The 21,536-nt window shown below is 60.7% G+C and overlaps 1 protein-coding gene across 2 annotated transcripts; it reads right to left on the bottom strand.

Moving 5' to 3' along the window:
* Positions 1-846: 846 nt before the first annotated feature.
* On the bottom strand, positions 847-14,715 carry BGN (biglycan). Of its 2 annotated transcripts, XM_061408940.1 has the most exons (9): positions 14,552-14,684; positions 8,006-8,101; positions 5,935-6,186; positions 5,552-5,664; positions 4,567-4,780; positions 3,956-4,066; positions 3,605-3,698; positions 3,364-3,502; positions 847-1,977 (listed from the first exon to the last, which is right to left on the bottom strand). In XM_061408940.1, the coding sequence occupies exons 3-9, from the start codon at positions 6,173-6,175 to the stop codon at positions 1,780-1,782; spliced, it is 1,110 nt and encodes a 369-aa protein (XP_061264924.1). In that variant the 5' UTR covers positions 6,176-6,186; positions 8,006-8,101; positions 14,552-14,684; the 3' UTR covers positions 847-1,779. The 2 variants fall into 2 exon arrangements, with proteins under 2 accessions (XP_061264924.1, XP_061264923.1); XM_061408939.1 differs by lacking the exon at positions 8,006-8,101 and having other exon boundaries at positions 14,552-14,715.
* Positions 14,716-21,536: the final 6,821 nt, after the last annotated feature.

Raw genomic sequence — 21,536 nt, 5'->3', positions numbered from 1 at the left:
CGGGGCCACCAGCATGACAAAAGACCACACAGGGGCTTCAAACACAGATCCAGGCTCTCGTGTTCTGTCAGTGGCCCATGGCTGCTCAGGGAAGCCCTGGCTCCCATTGCCCAGTGCCCAGGACCCTGGTGCAGGACGAGGGCAGAGACGTCAGGTTGGAGGTAGCCTGCCTCCTGCTTAGCCCAATGGGCTTGCCACCCAAGGGGCATTTCTCTGAGGACTGTCCTCCCTTCGTCCTCTCTAGGGCAGATCTGTGTCCCCCGACTTCACCGGCTGTGTCCCCGGTCCTTCCTAGTAGCCTGAGCTTGCATGCTACGATCTGGGCATGGCTCTGCAGGCATACAAGGGGACCTACTGGGTGGACACGCCGCTGGGAGCCTAGGCCAAGCCAGAACAGGTGGATGTACATGGCACTGGATCCTGTCCACATGAGGCCTGAACCTCCTAGGAGTGCGCCCCCTGGTGCTCACATGGGTGTGGCACATGGCTCTGCCCACAGCCGACATCCCATACCGTTCTGAGCCCCCAGATTCCAAGACCAGCTCCCTCTGGTGGTCTGCAGCCAGCTCTGCTTCAGGGATAGACCGGGCAACAGAGGGGACTAGAAGCGAGGGAAGGGGGGCAGCCTGGGGCCTTCTGCCTGGTTGCCCGGGTCCTCTAGGTCTAGCCTCCAACCTGAGGGTGCTCAGGACCCTTCCTCGAAGGCAGGGAAAGCAGCGAGTAGGCAACCCAAGGCTGGGTGTGGGCACACAGAGGCAGAACCTGGGAGCCAGTCACAGTAGTCCAGTGTGGCTCCCCATTCTGCTGGGTCCCCAGACGCCCTGAGAGGTGGCACACACACAGCCGTATTGCACAGTGTTTCTTTAATTGAAAGACAACAACCGACCTCAGAAGCAGCCCCTCCTCAAGCTGGGTGTGATGGTTTGAAACCCCCACCAGACCAGAGGCCGGATGGCAAAGGGAGGGGAGACTGAGCCATCATGGGGGGAAGGGGGACAGTGAGAAGCATGATGGGAACTCCAGTGGGACAGACCCTCAGGGTCTGGCTGAGCCCAGGGCTCCTCTCTTGGCTGTGGAAGAGGGGGTGCAGCACCTCCCTATCCGCTGGCCTCTGGAAGGGTCACCCAGGCTTCGGGTGAGCCTGGGCAGAGTAGGAGGGCAGCTGTGCCCCACACTCCACCTGCCTGGGTAATGGCTGGGCAGAGCCCAGAGAAACAGAAAGCAGACCTAGTCCAAGGATGTCAGAAACGAGAGGGAGGGACAGACAGAGAGAGCTGAACAAGACTGGACCAGGGGCCAGGAGACTCAGGAGGCTTCCCTGGGGGGCCATGAACTCGCAGAAGGATGGCGGGGGGCTGAGGAGCACAAAGGTAGCTGGCTGGGCTGAGGAGGGATGTGTGTCTGGCAGGTGGGGTGGGCTTAGTGGGGTCTCCATCCTTGAGCCCCCCAGACCCAGGGACCGTTTACCTTGGACTGGAGCCTCAGATCATTTGCTTTTGGGGTGAATGGGAAGAAAGCTTGGTTGGGGGGGGCGCCTCTGAATGGGTATGATGCGGGTGGGCAGGGGCAGCTCTGAATCCAAGGGGCATGTGATGGGGGCCAGGCATCACGCCCCACCTGCACACTTGGGAGCCAGGGTGGGGGTGTCAAGGGGCCGTGAGTGGAGGGTGGGGGTCAAAGGCGGGGCTTGGCTCCCTTGCTTTGCTGCCCCTTCAGGACACACGCCGTGCACCCCAAGAGACCCTTCCCAAGCCACCACCGCAGCAGCTGCCACAGCCTCTACTTTTTATAGTTGCCAAACTGGATGGCCAGGCGGTCAGTGACGCAGCGAAAGGTGGCCGGCTGCACCTCCCAGTAGGGAACGGGGTTGTTGAAGAGGCTGATGCCGTTGTAGTAGGCCCTCTTGACCCCGAAGCCCACTGGGCAGAAGTCGTTGACGCCCACCTTGGTGATGTTGTTGGTGTGCAGATAGACCACCTGGGGACAGAGAGGTGTGGCTCAAGGCAGCAGGCCCCGTTGCCCGCCCCCAACCCCGCCCCTGAGTCAGCCCCACTTGGGGAGCCCAAGCAACGGGCAGAACCCGCAAGGCTGGTGCCCTCCGTGCCAGCTGAGTCCTGCCTGGCCGCCTCAGGGGTTCGTGTGCTGCATCCATACAACCCTTTGAGGGCCTGGAGGTGATTCTTCCATTGTGTGGGAGTATAACCGGCTTACGTATGGTTGTTGGGCGGCTGTTGAACAGTGTTCAGGCACTGGTGTGTGACCAGGTGCTGGGATGGGGGGGTTAATGGGGTGGGTGTGAATGGGGCTGTTGATGTGGGAAGGATGCCACCCTGGGTTCACACAGTCCTTGGCCCTTCCTCTGGGTTCCCTGGACTGAGGTTCTCCTCCTCTTCCTAGTACTCAGAAGCACTTACCCCCCCACCCCCCCAACTCCCCGAAGCCTCTGTCTATGGGAATGTAGGGTGGGGGGCGTGAGGACTGTCTGATGAGGTGTGGCAGAGGGATGCATCCTGGAGGGCTGCAACAGTGCCTTCTAGAGGTGGCGGGATATGGCCACTAGAGGGCACTGCCGCTGTAGATTGGCAATCCCCTTGCAGGGCTAGGTGATGGATTCGCCCCAGCTGGACAGCCTGCAAGAATGGCCAGTCTCCTGGTATGTAGGCAGAGACTGAGGTCCAGAGCAAGGCCAAAGAAGACCTTGAGAGGACCCCTTGATCCCCTCATCAAGCCACTTCCTGCCCAGACTGTTCCCAAGCCCCTGGGCCTGTGGCACCTCTGTGGGGTCCCACCTACCCAAGAAACTCCAATATGTTGGCCACCTGACGCGAAAAGCTGACTCATTTGAAAAGACCCTGATGCTGGGAAGGATTGAAGGCAGGAGGAGAAAGGGACGACAGAGGATGAGATGGTTGAATGGTATCACCCACTCAATGGACATGAGTTTGAGTAAACTCTGGGAGTTGATCAAGGACAGGGAAGCCTGGTGTGTTGTGGTCCATGGGGTCGCAAAGAGTCAGACATGACTGAGTGACTGAACTGAACTGAACTGAACCCACCCGAGAGACCTTGAGCTCAAGTATCTACCAGGCTGGCTCTGGAGCATCCTGCCACTTCGCCACCCCTGTACCCAGCCTCCTCGCTGTCCACAATGGGGTCCCTAACTCTCCCCTTTCGCTTTCTCAGTGCCTTTCCAGATGAGGAGCGGGAGTCACCGGCCAGAGCACACATCTGACCAGCTGCACAGTGAACTCTGGTTCTGCTTCGTGGTGGGTCCGAGCACTGACAGCTAGGGTCTCAGCAGCTGCCCTGGGGACATCGACTGCCCCCTCCCTTCGCCGCATGTTAGAAACACCTGGCTCTCACCTGGAGGAGCTTGAGGTCTGGAAGACCAGCTGGCACCCTAGACAGCTTGTTGTTGTCCAAGTGCAGCTCCCGCAGCGTGGGCAGAAAACTCAGGCTCCCGTTCTCAATCATGCGGATCTGGTTGTGGCCCAGGCCCAGCCTGGGAAGGGATAGATGAATAAATGATGATGTGATGGGGTCCATGGGCTACAGTGCACTGGGCGGACTCAGGGCCCCCTGAGACCCCACCTCCACAGCCTACCTGTACAACTTGGAGTAGCGGAGCAGATCCTCTAGCTCGATTGCCTGGATTTTGTTGTGGTCCAGGTGGAGTTCATTGAGGGTCTCAGGGAGGTCTGCCAGGAAAAAAGGATGCTCTGAGCTGAATCCAGGAGACTGTGGGGTGGGGGAGGGCTGGTTCTGTGTGTGTGTGTGTGTGTGCGCACGTGTCTGCACGATTTCACTCTTGGTGGAGCAGAGAGCCGAGCTCTGCCCCAGGTGGGGAGAGGGGCGACCAAAGCCCTCCCTGAGTACACTGGGTGGCTCCAGATGGCTCTGGGCTCCCTACCTGTGCTGTCCCCCAAAACGTGGGAAAGAAGGGCTGCCTCCCTACCTTTGGGGATGCCAGTGAGCTTGGCCTCGGAGATGCGAAGGTAGTTGAGCTTCAGGCCATCAAATGCTCCAGGTTCAAAGCCGCTGTTCTCCAGGGGGTTCCCACCCATCTCTAGGAGAGAGGCTCTCTCAGCCCTGAAGCCAAAGCTAAGCATCTGTCCCCACACCCTCGGGGCCTGTCGCTTCCTAAGGGGCCCCCACTAAGCACCCGCTCCATCTCCCCCTGAAAGCAGTGTCACTAATTTACTGGACGAGCTGTAAACTCCTTGCTGTTGAACACCACGAACTACCAAGGGTCTTTGGCCTGGCATGGGCCCTTGGGGACAAGGGGAGCCCACCCAGCTTCTCCCACCTGGCCCCTGGCTGGTAAGCTGTGCCAGCTCTATACTTGCCCTTTCTTTATGGGCCTGGGTTTCTCTTCACCTGGCCTTGGCATCTCTGGGGTGTGACCCTAGGCAAGCCTCCAGAACGTTCTGTGAGGCCAGCCGGCTTGTCCGTGGCACCTGGCTGCTCTGGTGGGCAGATCCCCCCTCCTTGACCCTCCCCCTTCCCTGTCCACCCTCGCCACCATGGGGGAGGGGTGAGGACCACCACAGGGCGGGCCTGGCTCACCAATGCAGTTCATGTTGCGAAGCCCACTGAACACGCCCTTGGGCACCTTGCGGATGCGGTTGTCATGGATGCGGAGCTCCACCAGGGAGCTGGGCAGGTTGGGAGGGATCTCCACCAGGTGGTTCTTGGAGATGTAGAGCTTCTGCAGCTTCCGCAGGGGGCTGAAGGCCTTCTCGTGGATCTTGGAGATCTTGTTGTTCACGAGGACCAAGGCCTGAGGTGGCACAGAAGTCCTCAGTTCCCCACCTGCTTGCCTTCTCCTCTCCCCTCTTCCCTGCCCCTGAGCTAGTGATTCATGTTGTCGGGGCTTCACAGATGCTGGAGTCCCAGCTCAGCCTCCAGGAGATCTACCTCTGCTCGTGGGCAGAGTGCAGAGTGGAAGCTGGCACTCAGGTCCAGCAAGGCCGCTGCAGCTCATGCCCTGGTTACCCTACTTGCACCCTGGTTGCGATGCAACCTTTCCTTACTGTGTTGCTGGGAGGAGCCAATAAGATGCAAAGGTAACAGTCAATAGAGAGAATTGGGCTGGGTGATCCTGTCCTTCCCTGGTAGCTCAGAGAGGAAAGCATCTGCTTGCAATGTGGGGAGACCTGGGTTCGATCCCTGGGTGTGGAAGATCCGCTGGAGAAGGAAAAGGCCACCCACTCCAGTGCCCTTGCCTGGAAAATCCCATGGATGGAGGAGCCTGGTAGGCTACAGGCCATGGGGTCCCAAAGAGTTGGGACAGGATAAAAGGAAAGCGAAGTAGCTTAGTGACTTCACTTTACTTTTATCCTGTCCTGACATTGCACATGTGCCCATGACCCTGAGTGCTCCTGCTGCAGCCGCCTCCTAACCTCCCTCAGGACTCCCTGAGTCCCTGGTCCTCTCTCACATTGCACAAGTGCATGCCCACACCCATCGGGACCCCACCCCTCCACACACCCGCTGGGCTGCAGGCCTGCTGCCTCTTCCCAGCCCCTTGGAAGAGTCAGGGTGGGCTTACGTAGAGGTGCTGGAGGCCTTTGAAGTCATCTTTTCGGAGCTCAGAGATGTCATTATTCTGCAGGTCCAGCAGGGTGGTGTCAGGCGAGATCTCCTTGGGCACAGCCTTCAGACCTGGGGGCCGGTGCTGCAGTCAGCAGTGTAAACCACAGCCATGGCCACGGCCACAGCTCCAGAGGGGTGCACATGCAGACCCGCACATGGGGACTCCATGGCTGCAAGTGAGTGTAGCTCCAAGGCCAGGGCTGGACACTCTTCTCCCTCCCCACGTGCTTTCAAGCAGACCCAGGGACACCCTCCCACAGTGAAATCAGGATCCCTGAGCCAGCTCCAGGTCACTCCCTGCCCACCCTCAGCCTTCCATGTCCGTCCCCCCAGACTGACCCAGGTCGGAGCACTGAACAACCCTCAGATGGCAGTGGCAGCCAAAAGGGCACATGGCGCTGTAGGTGGGTGGGAGGGAGTCCAGGTCTGGGATGCCCGAGGTTGTTTCTGCACCCGAAGCTTCCTCATCGTTCAGCATGGGCAGCCCATCATCCAGGGTGAAGTCCCAGAAGGCTTTTTGCTCAAAGGGCAGGGCCTGGCTCAGGGCCAGCAGGGCTGCAAGAGGCCACAGGGGCCACATGGTGGGCGTGCCTGCAAAGCCAGAGTGAGGAGGGGCCATCAGGGGAGCCCAGCTGATGCCCACGCCCGGGGGGCTGGGGTTCTGTGTGTGTGCTGGCCTCATGTCTGTCACACCTCCCCAGGGCAGCCAGACCAGGGCTGGAGTGGCCAGGAGGGAGGTGTGGGTGGGCAGAAGGTCCTGGGCAGGATAGGGGCGTGGCTGGCTGTCCTTCTGCCCTGCTCCGTTTTCAGGCAGGACTTGGCCACCGTGGGCTATGCTGTGTCTTTCCAGTTAGCGAGTCTGCACCCCTCCAATGCATGAGCACACACACACATGCATCACCCCCTCCCCACACAGGACACTGAGTCAGCCTCAGCCTGTGTGTGTGGGGATCGGGGAGGCTAGTGGAGGTGGCAGAGAGGGAAACCCAACCCTCTGCCCCCACAGACCTTGAAGAATTAAGATTGAAAGATAACCATGGGGGCTGGGGCCAATCCTTTCCTGCCTGAGTCCCCTTTGCAGTGCACCCACGTTTTTCTAAGAAAGTCAAGAGGCCAAGGCACTAGGGTGGGCATGCTGGGCAGAGCTGGGCTAGCCCTGGAGCAAAGCGGAGGAGGGGGCATCCTCCCAGCCCATGTGTGGAATGCCAAAGATGGAGGGGGAACCCTGGCATCCCCCTCCATCCTTGCTGCTCCCGGGGGGCCTTGGCTTCCTCCTCTGGCCCACAAACCTTCCCCTGACCTCTGTCCACGGCCCAGCCCCCTGGAAAGGCCACAGGAAGGGAACAGGCTACTGCCAGGGTGGTGGGCAGGGTCAGGCTTGTCTGGAGGCCCCCAGGCCGGGAAGCGGGCTGGGGGTGGGAGTTGGGGGAAAGCGGCCCTGCCCGAGCCTGCCCCTGGTGCCCACATCTGCCTGCCTTCTCCTCCAGCAGAGGCTTCCCCCATCCAGATGGGCTCCTCTAGCAGGAAACCTTGTCCACGAAGAGGCTGCCCCCTTATCTAGATTTCCTGGGCAAGCCCCAGCCTCATTTTCCCAAGTGTGACACAGGGATACACATGCCCGCCTTGCTTATTACCCAAGCACAGGGTGTCTGGGGTTGCCCCGCATGCGGACCTCAACCCTACCCCACAGAGGCCCTCACTTGGGGCCCATCTTGGCCAGGGGAGGGGCTCTTTGGGGCTTCAGCAGGGTTGGGGTGAGCCCCCCGAGCCTGATAGCTGGTTGCAAAGTGGGGAGAGGCCCTGGGCAGGCCCAGTGGATGTGGGGCTGGGCTGGTGGCCTGGGGGGCTACTGCCTTGGAGCCCTGCCACCCTCAGGCAGTGGGAGGGCCTGTGGCCATGTGCAGACCTGTGGGTACAACAGCTCTGCCCCTGGTGTTCCCACTGATCGCTATCTGGCCGCCCTCTCTCGCACCCCTCCCGCCCCTCAGAGCTGGTCATGTGACCTGTCCTGGTTCCCACCTTTGCAGCAGCTGGGGTGGACAGTGTGCTTGGTGAGCAGATGCTGGAGGTAGGGGGTGGGGTGCCCAGGCCGGGGTTCAGCGGCCTCAGCCTCAGAGCCAGCCCCAAAGTGCCCCCAGCAGGCCGGCAACCCTCTTGAGCATGCAGCCCCCACTGATAGACTCAGAAAAGCCACCTTGCCTCCCAGGTCACACAGCAAAACGAGGGTCCCTCCTGGCTGGGGGAGCCCCTGGCCTTCCTGGCTCCTTTGGGCCTTGAGTGCCAGTGGTCACACTCAATGTCCCACCAGCCCTATGCTGGTCCCATAGGACTGGGGGAGTTCCCACCCCACCCCACCCCCAGCCCCAAGGGTCTCGGCACAGAGTAGGGAGAAGACCCTAGGTTTGCCTACCTGTACCACAAGTCCCTTTTCCTTCCCACAGGTTCTCAAAGCACAGGTCACGGTAGGGTGGGCCCAGACTTCCCAGGCACGGCTGGACACCCAGGGCTGAGACGAGGAAGTGAAGGGGAGGGTGAAGGTAGAAGGGCGAGACGGAGCAGGAGGCAGAGGAGGCTGCTCCCCCCTCGCCTGGCACCCCTGCCAAAGCCACTACCTCACAGGGGGAATGAGTCAGGGCTAGAACACCCCGCTGAAGCCTTGGGAGGCTCTGAGATCCACCGTCCACCTGGACGGTTGGGGTGGGGTGGTCCGGCCAGGCCTGGGGGATCGGGAAGGCCTGGGGCCCTCCACATGGAGCGCCCTGGCAGGACTAGCCACCGAGGCCCTGCGTGGGCTCATGGGACCCTCCCTGGGGGCGACAGGAGGCTTCAGAGGAGTCGAACCAGGTTCCAAGGTGCATCTGGGGTCCCCGCAAAGAGGCTGAGGGAGGGTGTGGGGTGGGGAAAGGCAGGCTCCTTTGGAAGCTCACTCTGAGGGAGAGGGAGGCTGAGGTCTTGAAGGCCCCCAGAGCCCTCAGGGCAGAAGACAAGGTTTGGCTGGTTCTCCCCGGCTCCTGGCCGGGCCCAGGCAGTGGGCAGGCTGGCGGGCTTTCCGCCACAGCCCTCCTTTCCCCACAGAGAACTGGCAAGAGACTAAGCAGCCAGAACTGTGCAGGGGGGAGGGGGGCTGGCTGGACACCAAGACTGCCAGAGACCGCAAAAGACACCCCCGGCCCTCAGGGCCAGAAGGAGCCAGGGAGGGGCCTGGAGGAGGCGCCCAGGACCAAAGTTCCATTTGACGGAAGAGAAAATGGAGACCTAGAGAAAAGAACCCACCTCAGGCAATGCCAGGCCCCCAGGTTTTCACTATGGACACAGAGGGTGAGAACCACAGTCGGTACCCCCAGCCTAGCCAGGCCTCCGGGCCTCAGTTTCCCTTCATTGGCCTCCCTGGGCATGTCCCTGATGACTTCAGGCAGGCTCGGGCCCCATCAGGGGGTTCTCTGAGCTCAACGAGCTCCACATTCTCAGAGCAACGGAAAGAAGTGGTGATGGCGTGAGGCCTCAGGCCGGGCGCCCACACGTGGGAGTGAGGACCGCCCCCCCCCCCCCGCCACTCAATAGGGCTCTCCTTGTCTGGCCCTCTGAAAGGTTGCGCAGTCCTCTGACTGGGATATCTCCAGGTCCCAGCCAAACAAGACACACTGGCAACCACTGAGAACACGGAGGGGCCATGCCAGGCATTCACGTCAGGCCAAGGGTGGCAGGAGCGGGCCCTGAGGTCTGGAAGGCCCTGGGAACTTGCTTAAAGATATGTGGCCCACAGCTGCCAAGTCAGAGATGCTGGACTCCTAAGCCCAGTGTCTGGCCCCACCAAGCAACCCGACCTGAACTCAGACACGTGTGCCATCTTCCACTCAGCCCTGCTGGTGCCCACTTTTCTGCCCCCTTCCCTCTCAGACTCCAACCCATCGTCCCCTGCACCCTCCAGCTCTAGTCTGCCCTTAGGTGGCACCCAGACAGAGGGCACGGGTGCCATCCCTGGGTCTTCCTGAAGCTGACGTGTGTGTGTGCATGTGGGGATGACTGTGTGAGGGGCTGGTGGCTGCAGTGGGGATTAGGGTGAGCCCTGCCTTGCTTGTGTCTACACCCCAGCCACCCCTGAACCCATCACCATGGCCTCAGCATGCCTTCCAGCTATGAGGGGAGCAGGCATCCAAGCGTGGCTGGCCAGGGCGGCTCCTTCCTGCTGGGTCCTGTGCCCCTGCAGCCTTCAGGCACAGACTTGACCTGGATGTGGGCGTCAGAGACCCACAGGGAGCCAGCCCATCTGCTGCAAGGAGCTGGCCCCAGGCCAGTGGCTGGTGCTACCCAGGCCAGACCTTTCTCCCCAAAGCCCTGAAGACACCCATCACACCCCCATCCTGCTGGGAAACCTCTGGAAGGCTGGAAGGTCTAAGGGCTGGCCTTCCACCGTGCCAGGAATCAGGGAGGAGATGAGCCAGGTCACCTGGTCTTTCTGCCCCAGAGCTTTCCTTCTCCCGCTCACTGAAGAAAGCCCGAGGGAGAGTGAGGGTGCTGTCACTTCCCAGGGGTGCTACAGGAGGTCCCAAGTGATTTCCTAACTCAGCCTTCCCCAGGGACAGCAGGAAGTGCTGTTTCTCCCATCGCCTCTCCCTGACTCAGGCTGGAGGTGACGCTGATGGAAAGCAAGGCTCTGTCCTGTGGGTCTGGAGCCCCCAGGCTTGCATCACGCAGTTTCTGGAAACACGGCATCTCTCAGGCCACCACCATCAATAGCTCCCCTCGGCCCGCAGGGACAGATGGCCCTGTCCCACCTGCAGCTGTAGGGAAGTGGCCTGGGAAAGCCATCACGCCACCCTGGCCCAGAGGGTCCCCCAAGCTTTTAGCTCACAGCAGGCGACAGACCCCACAGGGAGATGTTCTCAGCCCGGCTCCCAGAACCTGAGGCCCTTGGCTGCCTTGCTCCCTCATGGGGCTGGGGGCTCAGCTTGGGGTGGAGCTTGCCCTCTGCAGCCAGCCTAGGAGGTCTTGCTGGACCTGTGACCTTCAGCTCCTCCCAGGGCTCCCCCTCTGTGTGGTGGGGTGGCCTGTAAATCCCTAGGACCGCCATCGAGGCCAAGCTGGAACTGAGACTGAGAGCATGGAGGTGGCACCCAGCTCCCCAGCTGCCCCTGTCTCTGGAGAAAGGGCTCCCAGAGCCAGTCTCCCTCTGCCCTCTGTCTGGCTCCTTCAGGTCCCAGTTTTGTTGCCCAAATCTGTGATCCCTTGGACATTTGGACTTCTGACCGCTGTGTCCCTTTTGGGCCATTTGATTCTTCTAGAGGCTGCTGGTGGGTGAGACGCGGGGGCAGGTTCGCTGTTGCATGGAGCCTGGGACCTCTCCCAGCCTGCTGCCCCATGTCCTGCAGCTCTGCCCCATGCTGCAGTTTCTGCTGATTTGGGACTTTACACCATGGACCAGGAGAGCTGGGTGTGAGCTAGCCAGGTAGAGCCCCAGGACCCTAAACCCTGAGATTGGATGTGTTACCTAGGGAGAGGCAGGGGGGAGTCCTCAGACTCCCTGGCACCTTCGGTAGGCTTGGGATGTCAGACATCCCAGCCCACCAAGAAGCACAAACTGGGCTGCTGAGAAGGTGGGGGACAAGCCAAAGAGGGCTGAACTGTGGCTGGCACTCCAAGAGCCTGGGGTGGGGGCGGCCCCAGAGCGGGTGAAGGAAGTCCTGGGGGACCCTGGGGCTGACGGCTCCAGGTGCGGGAGGGCTTTCACCCCAGGACTTCTTATCTAGAAGGTTCATCTTATCTAGATGAACCACAGCCCCAGTGAGCAAGACTAAGCAGACCCCATCCCCATTTCCCCCCAGGCTGTCTCCCACTGGCTTCCTTGAAGATGGGATTCACCAAAAAGATTTTGTGCGTGATTGAAGTGTGAGTGGGCCCAGTACGTGAGCAGAGAGGACAGAGGGGATGGGAGAGCACTGTCTGGCCTGGGAACCAGCCAAAAGGAGGAGTGTGGAGCTGGCAGGATCCTGTGTGCCCGCTTTCAGGAGCCCACGGCTATCCCCCCTCCCCCTACTGTGGCTCATAGCAGCGGGCCCCAGGAGGGTCACTGTCACCCTCTAGCCCCTCGAGTAGAGCTAAATCCTTGGGCTGGTGTGTCCCATCCCACCAGCAGGGTGGAGAGGCTCAGGGAGGGGTGCTCAGCTCAAGGCAGGGACCGAGATCTCCCACCCTGGGGTAACCAGTGAGGACGATTGGGAGGCTGTCATGGTGGGTGTGGGAAGACCTTTTCTAACAATCCAGGGTGTTGGCACATAGGCAAGGAAGAGGGGGCAGACATGCTGGCCAAAGGACCAACGGCTCAGTGGCCTAGCAAGTAGAGCTTTGGAGACCCTAGAGCTGGGGCTGGGGTCCTGCCTGGGGGCAGGGGGCACGCGCCAGACAGTGCCTGGCCCTATGGGCACTTTGGGCGTTGGGCTGTGCCTGCTGTTCATGTGCTCCTGGGTGGCCCTGGGGGCCAGCCACTGTCCCAGGCCATGTCCCAGGCAACCAAGGACAAGTGACAGCTAGGACGGGTCTGTCTCCTTGGGGCTTCTCCAGGGAGCAGGGGAGGGCTGGCAGTGGGTGGCTCTGGGAAGCAGGCTCATGACTGATTCCTCCTCTGGGACTTAACGCCGATGCTGGAAGGGACCCTCTGCGGTCCTGAGTGACTATAGAATATCGCTAAAGAGAGGAGATGCTTTCTTGTCTTTTGAATACCCCTTCTGCTCCAGTCCTTCCCCGTTCACCCTTCTGTCATGAGCCAGGGCCACTGATGGGATTGGGGAGAAATTCAGGCCAAGGCTTGTATGTCATCCTGCGCAATGGTGAGAGGGCTAGCACCCTACGTTTCTGGGCCCCTAAAATCAGCTGGCAAAGAACTGCCACCAGACCTGTAGTTGAAGGGACTGAGCCTCGGACTCCCCATCAACACAGTGAGGCCCCTGCTCCAGGGCAGGGCGTTACAAGCAATAGGCTGGTTAATGTGTTCTGTGACCTGGGTCCTTGGGACCTGAAGGTGGGCCAGTGGGTGAGCCAGCTAGGGTTGCGGGGCGGCCACTCAGCTGCTGGCTACATGGCAACGGGAGCCCTCCCTGGTGCCAGTCTCTTTCCACGGCCTGGCCCCTGTGGCTGACAGACAGCCATGTGCCTTCCTTTCGATGAGCCTATGGCAGCTGGTCATAGGGCATTCTGCACAAAAGTGCCTCTGCCCAACCACCAGGGTGTGGATTGCATAGGTGGTTGCAGGGGGCCAGGAGGCGCTCACCTGTGTGCACACAGGGGCGGCCACGTGTTATCCCTCCTTATGAACCCGAGAGCCTGGATGCACATTCCAGAGCATCTCCAGCTTCTCTCAATTCCAACCAGTCCCCACAGGTTGGCCGGCCAGGGAGGGGCGTGGACACAGAAGCAGGAGACCCCAGGGCACGGGACTGGCCACATCGGGGACCTGAGCGGCCCTTAAGAAGACTTCAACTGTGAGAGCAATCTCCCAGGCCTGAGCAAGGTCTGCTCCGTGCCCCCCACCAGCACTCTGCCTCAGAGGACCCTGGGCCTTCTGCTCCACTGAGCAGAGCCAACTCAGGAAGCTCTTGCCAACCCGTGCCTAGGCCCCAGACCCATCCACAGAGTGGTGAGGTGGGGCTCCCACCCCTGAGTCTTTCAGGGCACTCTGCTGGGTTCCTCAGCAGGTCCCTTGGCATGCCAGACATCTTGGGAGCTTGCTAGGACAGGGGCCTGGGGCCTGGCCGCCTCCCACACCAAACCGCACACCCTACAGTTGACCATAAGCTATCACGATCAACACTCGAGTGCCTCTAATGGCTCCCTGGATGCTATGGGATCAGTAGCCAGGGTTTGTCGGTCCTGCCCCTCTGTGGGCCTCTGTTGCCCCCTCTGTGCAATGGATGGGGTAGGGGGTCCCATGAGACCAGCTCTGGAGGGCAACCTTGTTAGCGCTGTTTGGTTTCAGATCTGGGATGCTCTTTCCATTCTAGAGGTGTCCCCAGGTACCCGCGGGGTGCGTCCTTTGGGGAACAGAGCACCTAGCCTGGGATGTCTTGAGCTCCACCCCTCCCTAAAAGTGCCCATCCTGGAATGATGATGTCCTTGAATTGACCCACAGAGCCCTTTGGGGCCCCAGGCCAAGCCGGCCTGGCTAACACAGCACAGTGGCCTGGGTTTCCTTCTGCACCCCTCTTTGGAGCCTCAATTCAAAGAGGTTCTGGGGACAGAGAGGCCTGAGCCACTCAGGCAGCCCCACTCAGGCCCCCCACCCCCAGCCATGGCTCTGTAGACCCACGCCTCACCCAGGAGGAGGTGAATGCAGAACACTCGCCTGCTAGTAAGCAAGGAATATCTGGGCAGGGTGCCTGGGGCGTGCCTGGGAAACCAAGTCGCGGAGCCCATGCCGTGGTCTAGCCCCAGGCCCTGGGAATTGCTTCCCAGCACTGAGTTCAGGCCGAAGCCTGGAGGTCTATCCTAACCAGGGGCCAGAGTCAGGCCAGCGAGGGGGTGCAGGGCGCACCTGGGATTTGATGATGTTCTGGGGTGGCCGCCAAGGGGCAGAAGCCCAGGGGGATGTGGAGTGTGAAGCAGGGCTGAGCAAGGGGAGACGGAAGGGGATGGAGAAGGTGCCTGGAGGACCCAGGGGGGAAAAGAGGCTGAGATGGGACTGGGACCAAGGAGGGCCCGCAGGGTGGCCACGAAGGGGCATGCTGGGATCCTGCAGCAGGGGGCCGTGGGAATCTGCAAGCAGCCTCCGGGGGCGGGGGGGGGAGGGCGGCGGGAGATGGTGGTGAGGGGGCCGCAGGGGCAGGGGTAGGGACGAGGAGGGTGAGTTTGGGGGGGCACAGGGTTGGGGCATCTGGAGGATGAGACAGCGAGGGCGAGGGCGGTTCCAGGCCAGCTGTAGGAATGGTGGGGGACAGGATGGAGCTTGTGGGGGTGGGGGCCTTACCTGAGGAGGGCAAGCGGTGGGCACGCGCTGGCTGGTGGGCAGCCTGAGGCGTCAGCCAGTCCCTGTGTCTGTGTGTTGTGTCGTCTGAGAGCAGCTGCTCACTCCTGGGCAGTTCGGGGAGAGAGGGAGAGGGAGGCGGCGGGAGGGAGGGTAAAGGCTGGGCGGGCGGGCAGGCCGACGGGGAGGGGACGGCGGGGAGGGGGCGGGGATGGGGGGAGGGGGCGGGGAGGGAGGGAGAGAGGGAGGGAGGAAGGGAAGGAGGGGGCAGGCTTCCCGGCCCCCCTGGCAGCTTCAAAGGGAGTAATTTTCTTGTAGACGGCTGGGCTAGCTGTGCCCCTCCCCCTTACGCCCCCCATCCCGAGGACGACCCCCCCCACTCCAAGGCCACGACCCCCTGCCCCCCACCCCGGGGAGGCACACTCTCTCACTCAGACAAGGCCCCTTGGCGTCTCCAGGCCGACGACGCAGCCTCAGAGATTCAAACTTTCCACCATCCGGATGGGGACACTGAGGCCCAACAAGGGGGGCGGGAGCCGGCTCGCTGGCCGGTGCTTGGCCTGGAAGAGGAAGGCGAGAGGGCAGAAATGGAAAGGGGACAAGGGGGTGGTGGCCTCCAAGTGCTAGTCTGGCGAGGGGCCCCTGGTATCCTGTCCTGAGCCTTCCCAGAACGAACGTGTGGCAGCCGCAGCCTGGGGAGGAGGTGGTTGTCTGGGATCAGGAAGGGAGCTGTGGTGGATTGTTGAAAGGGCTGGATCCACTTCCTGGCCCACTCCAGCCTTTTTGTCCCTGTGACCTCAGAATGGGGTTCAGCTGGGAACTGGCAGGGGGCAGCACAGATTCTGGGGGTCCTCCTCCCCGGCTTGCCTGCCCCGAGCTGAGGCTCGCAGAAGCTGATTCAGAGAGGCGGAGCCAGCCAGTCATTCTTCTGCTCCATCCGAGCAGGTCCCCCAGGGTGAAGGAACCGCGATGAGGGTGGCCACTTCCTCAGCGCTGAGGCTGGTGCTGGCCACTTCTTGGGGTAACCGGGTCAGCCCACCAAGTGTCCCAGAAAGAGGCTGTCAGCAGCCATGACACCCACGCCATCCCTGGTAGCTCAGCCACTTCCTGAGAGACAAGCCCACCCGTCCTCCCTGTCCCATGGGGTCCCAATTCTTCCCCACCACCCTGGCCCTTTTTGCCCAGTCTTGGCCCAGGGAGCCTCCTGCAAGAGCAGCTTTGGGGAGACAGAGGTGAGGGTTTAGATGGGACGAGAAACTGAGGCAAGGAGCCCCACTGAGATCTGCAAAGGAGAATGGGGAAAGAAATGAAGGCCAGACAGAACTCCACTGAGCCCAAAGGAGGAAAAAAAAAAGAAAAAACTCAACATGGCAGGGGTAGGGGGCAGGTCAGGGAGAGGCAGAGCTAGTGAAAGGAGAACAGGGGTGAGGCCTCAGGGTCCCGCCTACCTAGCCAGCAGGTAGGTTCTAGAAAGTTCTACCAGGGCAGCGGTTGGGCCCAAATCCCTTTTCTGTGTGGAAGCATCCATTCAGGCATGGCCGGTTGGACCTGGGACACAGCCTTGACAAAGCTGTGGTGGCTCCCTCTTGTTCCCGCGGGTGAGGTAGTGACACATGGTTGGAAGCACGTGCCCTTCCAGACACAGGGGTTGGTTTCACTTATTTGTTTGTGTGCTTTTTTTTTTTTTTCCTGTTTATTGGTGACATATTCAAATATCTCTGGCAGTAGAAGGACTCATACCATGAAGCCCGGGTCACCCCACAGAGCAGCAACTCTCGTTCACAGCTGGGAAGGAGGAGAAAGAGGGTCCAAAACACATATAAGACCTTGTGCTCACATTGCGTGAGCCTGCAGGAAATGTCTAGAATCGGCACATGGACAGGGACAAAAAGTAGATTCCTGGTTTCTTAGGGGGGTGTGGCAGATAGAGTGGTGACAGCCAAAGGTATGAATTTTCTTTAGGACTTGATGAAAATGTTCTAAAATTGACTATGATGATTTTGGACCCTCTGTGAAGACACTAAACAAAAACCATTGTACACATTAAATAGGTGAATTAATTGTATGCTATAGAACCTTTCCAAAACATACTATGGAAAAATCTGGACAAGCTTTTTGGTCAATGCAACATAGCTCCATAAAGTTATTGAAACCTTTTTTTAAATAAAAAAAAAAAAGCAAACAAAAAGGGCACAAGGCATGCCTACCACCCAAGGAGCCAAGTTGCTTACTGAGTAAGGTCCCACCTGGCCTGGTGCCCCCAGCCACCCTCTGTGGAGCCTTGCACTGCTCTGGGGACTCTGCGGCCGGGCTCTGAGCTCTGCAGGGAGGCGACTGGAGCAGGACATGGCCACACACAGTGCCAGAGGCACTCAGGAAGGCTTCCTGGAGGAGAGGACTTAAAGCAGACAACTAGAGAAGAGGGACATTGTTGGCAGAAGGAAGACCATAGGGGAGCAGGAAGGCAGTTAGGTGGGAAAGCTTAGTGGTGGGCCAGGCAGGCTCCTGGAGGGAACTTGGGGCAGCAGTGAGGCTACACCCTGCACCTTGGAGCTCTTCCCCGCAGCTGGAGGTGCATCTGGGGCAATATGTCCGTAAATACGGTTCTTGCGCCTGGAAGGCTTTTCTGTCTGTGGTTTGCAGTCTGCAATAAGCCATAACTGCACGCCCGGCCCAAGGCCCACTGAGTCACTGGGCCTGGCCCTCTAATTTGGGGGCCACTCCCAGACCAGCCAGGCTGCACCTCAGTCCTGGGCCTCCCCCGCCCCCTCCCTCTTCTCTGCAGCCGAGGAACAACTGGGACCCCAGTTGAAGCAGCCGCTGAGTACAGCATGTCCTGCTGGCCAGCGGAGCCACGGCCTCCTGGCCTCTGGCCTCCCGGGGCTGGGAGGAGGCAGCAGGAGGCAGGGGAGGGCAGGCATGGGGTCAAGGCAGGAAGGAAGAGCAGGCATTTCCTGAGGCCCCCGGGCCCTCAGAGGAGGCTGATGCACAGCTGTCTTAGCTCCACAAGAACCAGCACAGACAGGGCTGGCTGAGGGACTGGAGGTGGGGGCGGGTGGGCCGGAAGGCAGAGGCCAGCCTCTGCCAGCAGGAGCCCAGGGGTGACTAACGCCCTTTCCCAGCATTCTCTGTACCTCTGGGACATCACTGCACAGGCCCCCAAAGCCCCAGTCTGGACACTAGTCCCAAGGGACTAAAGAGGACTAGGTGATCCTGCCAGCAGCCCCCTGCCCCTCAGCCAGGATACCCTAGCAGCCTCCACTTGTTAGAAGGCCCTTGTGCCAGGAGTCAAGAACACAGCCCGCTCAAGCTGCCTTTGCTGCGCATCCCTCAAGGGCAGAGTCTGGTAGCCTAGGAGGTGGCCCAGTGGGCCGGGCTCCCAGAGGCTCAGAGAGCGCCTGCCCCAGCCTGAGCGCCAGCCCACCCAGATGCTCGCCGCCATCCTGTGTGCTTCTAGGGTCTAGAGAGATTATCCTGGCCCTGACTTTCAGGGGCCCTCAGCCAGCCCCCTTTCAGGGCCTTCCTGGCCTCCCTGCCCTGCTGTGTCTGGCTGGTGCTCCCCTCTGCCTCTGCTAATCACTCCCCTTCTTTGTTTTTCTGGGGTCCCCAGTCCTTTTTCAGGTCTCTCTTCTGCATCTCTGTCACTTCCCTGGGCACTGAGTTAGTCAGCCTCAACTTCCACTGGTCCCCCTCACCTGCCTGGAGCTCACTGGATGGGGCACAGGGAGGACTTATGGGAGGAGGAAGAGGAGGCTCCCAGTGGTGTCCCGGGGCTGCTTTCCAGCCCCTCCTTGGAGTGCTCCCAAGGGTTCTTGCACAGCCAGCCCAGTAGGAGGAATCACCCACAGAAGCCCCATTGCCAGGCAGGGACCTGTCACACGCATACATTAGGGTTACTTCCTTAACACGCCACCCTGCCTAGAACTCAGCCAAGATCTTGGAGAGGGCCCTCGAGGCTCCTAGGCACTGCAGCCCCTGCACCCAAGCCAACACCCCCAAGTTCACAGCCTTGCCTGCCGTCACTCTCAGCCTGCTGGTTTTATCCACTGCCCTCGTCCACACTGCCCAAATCTCTGCACCCTCATGGGCTGGGCAGGGCCAGGGCAGGGGCCAGGCCCACAGTAACCAGGAGCAGTCCCTCCCACCTCATTGGTTCCTTGGCATTCTGGAGCCCCCAGGGCCAGCAGGTGTAATGTGCCCAGGGGACCCTCTGGATGCCGGGGACCAGTCCCACTCCTTAGAGTGGGCCGAATCTCCGCTTTCTGGAAGGTTCCCAGCACTGATGGCTGAGGCGTGGTCGGTGAAAGTTGGCACTCTCTATGCCAGAGCTTTTTTTGACCTTCCCTTGAGGACATAATCACACAGCGGCTCTGTGTCCCAGGCTGCCAGGGTTGTAATTTCAGGGCTCAAAGGGGGCTCCGTGGGGGCCTGGCCCACGTCTAGCTATCTTTAGAGAGGCACGCTCTGGGTGTGGCTAGAGGAGGCAGCTGGACAGGGGACTGTGCCACAGGGCTGCATCTGTGGCCGCTTGCAAAGCCATGGAGACCCCAGAAGGCCATGAAACAGGGAAGGGTCCTCCCTTGGAGGACGCCAGCCCCCAGGAGTGGGCCCTGGATCTGCCTGCTGCCCTGGGCCCAGCAGGCTCTGGTGGGTGCTGTAGCCGAGAGCAGGTGCAGGGTTGGGGGCCAGGCAGCCAGCCTTGCTGGACTGGCCCTGCGTGCCCGCCATGGTGCCACTGCTCACAGGTCGGGGTCAGGGGAGGCACAGGCCTGGGGGAAGCAGCATGCCTGTCACATCCTTTGTCCTCCTCACTCTCTAACGCCCCTTCCTCAGCCTGTCTTTCTTAAAGACCATGAGGCAGGAGGAAGGCTTGGAACCAGCTGGGGGAAGCCCCTCGAAGGACTGGGTGGCAGGCCCTCGGGTTGGAGCCCGGGGGAAGAGGAAGAGGTGGCCGGAAGAACGTTGGTGGGCAGAACTGTGGGATTGTGCATGGGGTGGGGCCCTCGAGGTTCCTGGAAGGAGTTCCCCCTGACTCCCTGTCCCCCTTCTCTGCTCCCAGTGGCCATTAGCCTCTGTGACTCGCTCCTGGTTCCTGCTGTCCCCACTGGTCTCATCCTCAGTCGTACCCCTGCTGTCGGAAGACCTCTGCCGCCTTGGTCCAGGGACTGATGAATGCATTGCTTTTCACCACCTGAATATAGTCACCCCTAACCTGTCATCACCACCATCACCGTGATGACCATGAGGAACCCTCTGATGCCCAGTGTTTCTGGGTTACCACTGGGCACCACCACCAGCAGGCACCAATTAGCAGAGGGTACAGGGTGGGCTTGGTCCTGCTGCCAGGTCTTGGCCACACTGTGCTTGCTCCCCTGGCTCGGGGTCTGTCTGGGGTTGTCACCCTCCTCGGGGTCATGCCGCCACAGGCACCACCCAGATAGGACTGAAAGCCCTGACATCCCGGCCCTCTTGGGGAGTTGCCTGAGCTGAACAGAGGGTCTTTGCCCCAGTCACCCCCTCCTTTGCTGGGAAGGCCTACCTAATGATGACAGGGGGTATAAAAGTCCTGTGCCCTGTTCCAGCTCCTGACCAGCTGGGGTCCAGGGCACCTGTAGGCCTTGGCTTGTCTTGCATTGTTGGTCACATGCCAGCTTCTCCCTGGGCCTACTCTTATCCTCCCCTCCCCTCAAGAGCCTCCGAGGAGACTTCCTCATGCCTCTCCTTGCCTCTGAGTCAGCTTCCGGGGAGCTCAATGGTGGATACCCGCTCGGGGCTGAGGAGGGTCATGGAAGGATTGCCCAGCCCCTGCTGGGTTCAGTCCACCTGACAGAAGCCCCAAGGGCCAAGCGCTCTCTGTGTGAAGTGGAATTAGCCCAGAGGGTCTGCTCAGTAGGGAGGTAAGAGCAGTTGGGAGTGGGGGTTGCCCAGCCTGAATTTCCTGTGCCTGCCAGGGGGCCAGAACTCTGAGTCCGGGGAGGGGACTGGGGGCTGACTGACCTGGAGCTGGAAGGGCTGGTGGGGCAGGCAGCCAGACTGGGGAGGAGGGTTTGTGAGAGCTGGGAAAGCAAGGGGGGGCCTCCCCACAGGGCCAGTGCCTCAAGGGCTGCTGACCTCTGACCCAGTCCAAACAGGAAGTGCCATATCTGTGGGCCCAGGCCCAAGAGGAAAAGGAATGCAAGGATGAGTCCAAAGCAAACACTCCGCCAGCTTCCCAGGCCTCTCCCCGCCCTCTGCCAGAGTCTGGCCTTTTCTCTGCTCAGAACTCAGGGCTGAGGCGTGTGGGGGCTGACTTCAGAATAGGACTGACGCAGGACTCCCAGCTCCCAGGCCCAGACCCCAGGCCGAGGCACTGGCAGGGCAAGGTCTTGACAGTGGGCACTTTTTCCTTCACATCCAGCAGCTGCGCTGCATCCTCAGTGCCTGTCATGTGCTCTCTCTCTGGCCGCCATATTGCCATGAGCTCCCCACGCCCCGGGGCAGGGGCTGTGAACTGTTCCAATGACCTCCAATGGGCTCTCAGCACAGTTGAAGGGCCTGGTGGGGCTGAGCGCTCATAGCTAGCTGCTGTCTCCCCCACCAGGAGGACAGTCAGCACCTCTTGTGTGTGTCCACTCCCGGGACAGAGATGCTTCCTGGACAAGAGGGTAGTGATGCTTCCCTGAACAGTGGAGGTGAGCCGGGCCTCTAGATGAATTTGGGCCAAGGTGCAAGGGGACTTCAGGACCCTGGCCAGGGTGGGTGGGGGTGGGGAGACTCTTGGAGAAGATTCTAGAATCAGGCCCTCTTAACCTCCTGCTGATGAATCCATGTCCAGGATGTGGGCTCTGAGGGCTCCATGCACCCTGGAGTGCCAACATGTACAGGCAGCTGAGATCCAGGAGGGAGGGAGGGAGGGAGGCCGGTGGAGGCGAGTGGGCTTGAATGAGATTTATTTATTATGTTCAAGTCCAAACCAGCACTGTACCAGGCTGGGCCATCTACTGAGTGA

The sequence above is a fragment of the Bos javanicus genome, chromosome X (genome assembly GCF_032452875.1).
Source record: "Bos javanicus breed banteng chromosome X, ARS-OSU_banteng_1.0, whole genome shotgun sequence".
Lineage (NCBI taxonomy): Eukaryota > Metazoa > Chordata > Mammalia > Artiodactyla > Bovidae > Bos > Bos javanicus.
This window is presented reverse-complemented; position numbering and strand designations above follow the sequence as displayed.

Bases quoted from the DNA above. Each gene is read 5' to 3' on its own strand.
- BGN (XM_061408939.1), bottom strand. From the start codon at position 6,175: ATGTGGCCCCTGTGGCCTCTTGCAGCCCTGCTGGCCCTGAGCCAGGCC. The intron at 5,665-5,934 runs GTCAGTCTGGGG...ACCGGCCCCCAG, and splicing joins TGTTCAGTGCTCCGACCTGG to GTCTGAAGGCTGTGCCCAAG. The intron at 4,067-4,566 runs GTGAGCCAGGCC...CCTCTCTCCTAG, and splicing joins TCGCAACATGAACTGCATTG to AGATGGGTGGGAACCCCCTG.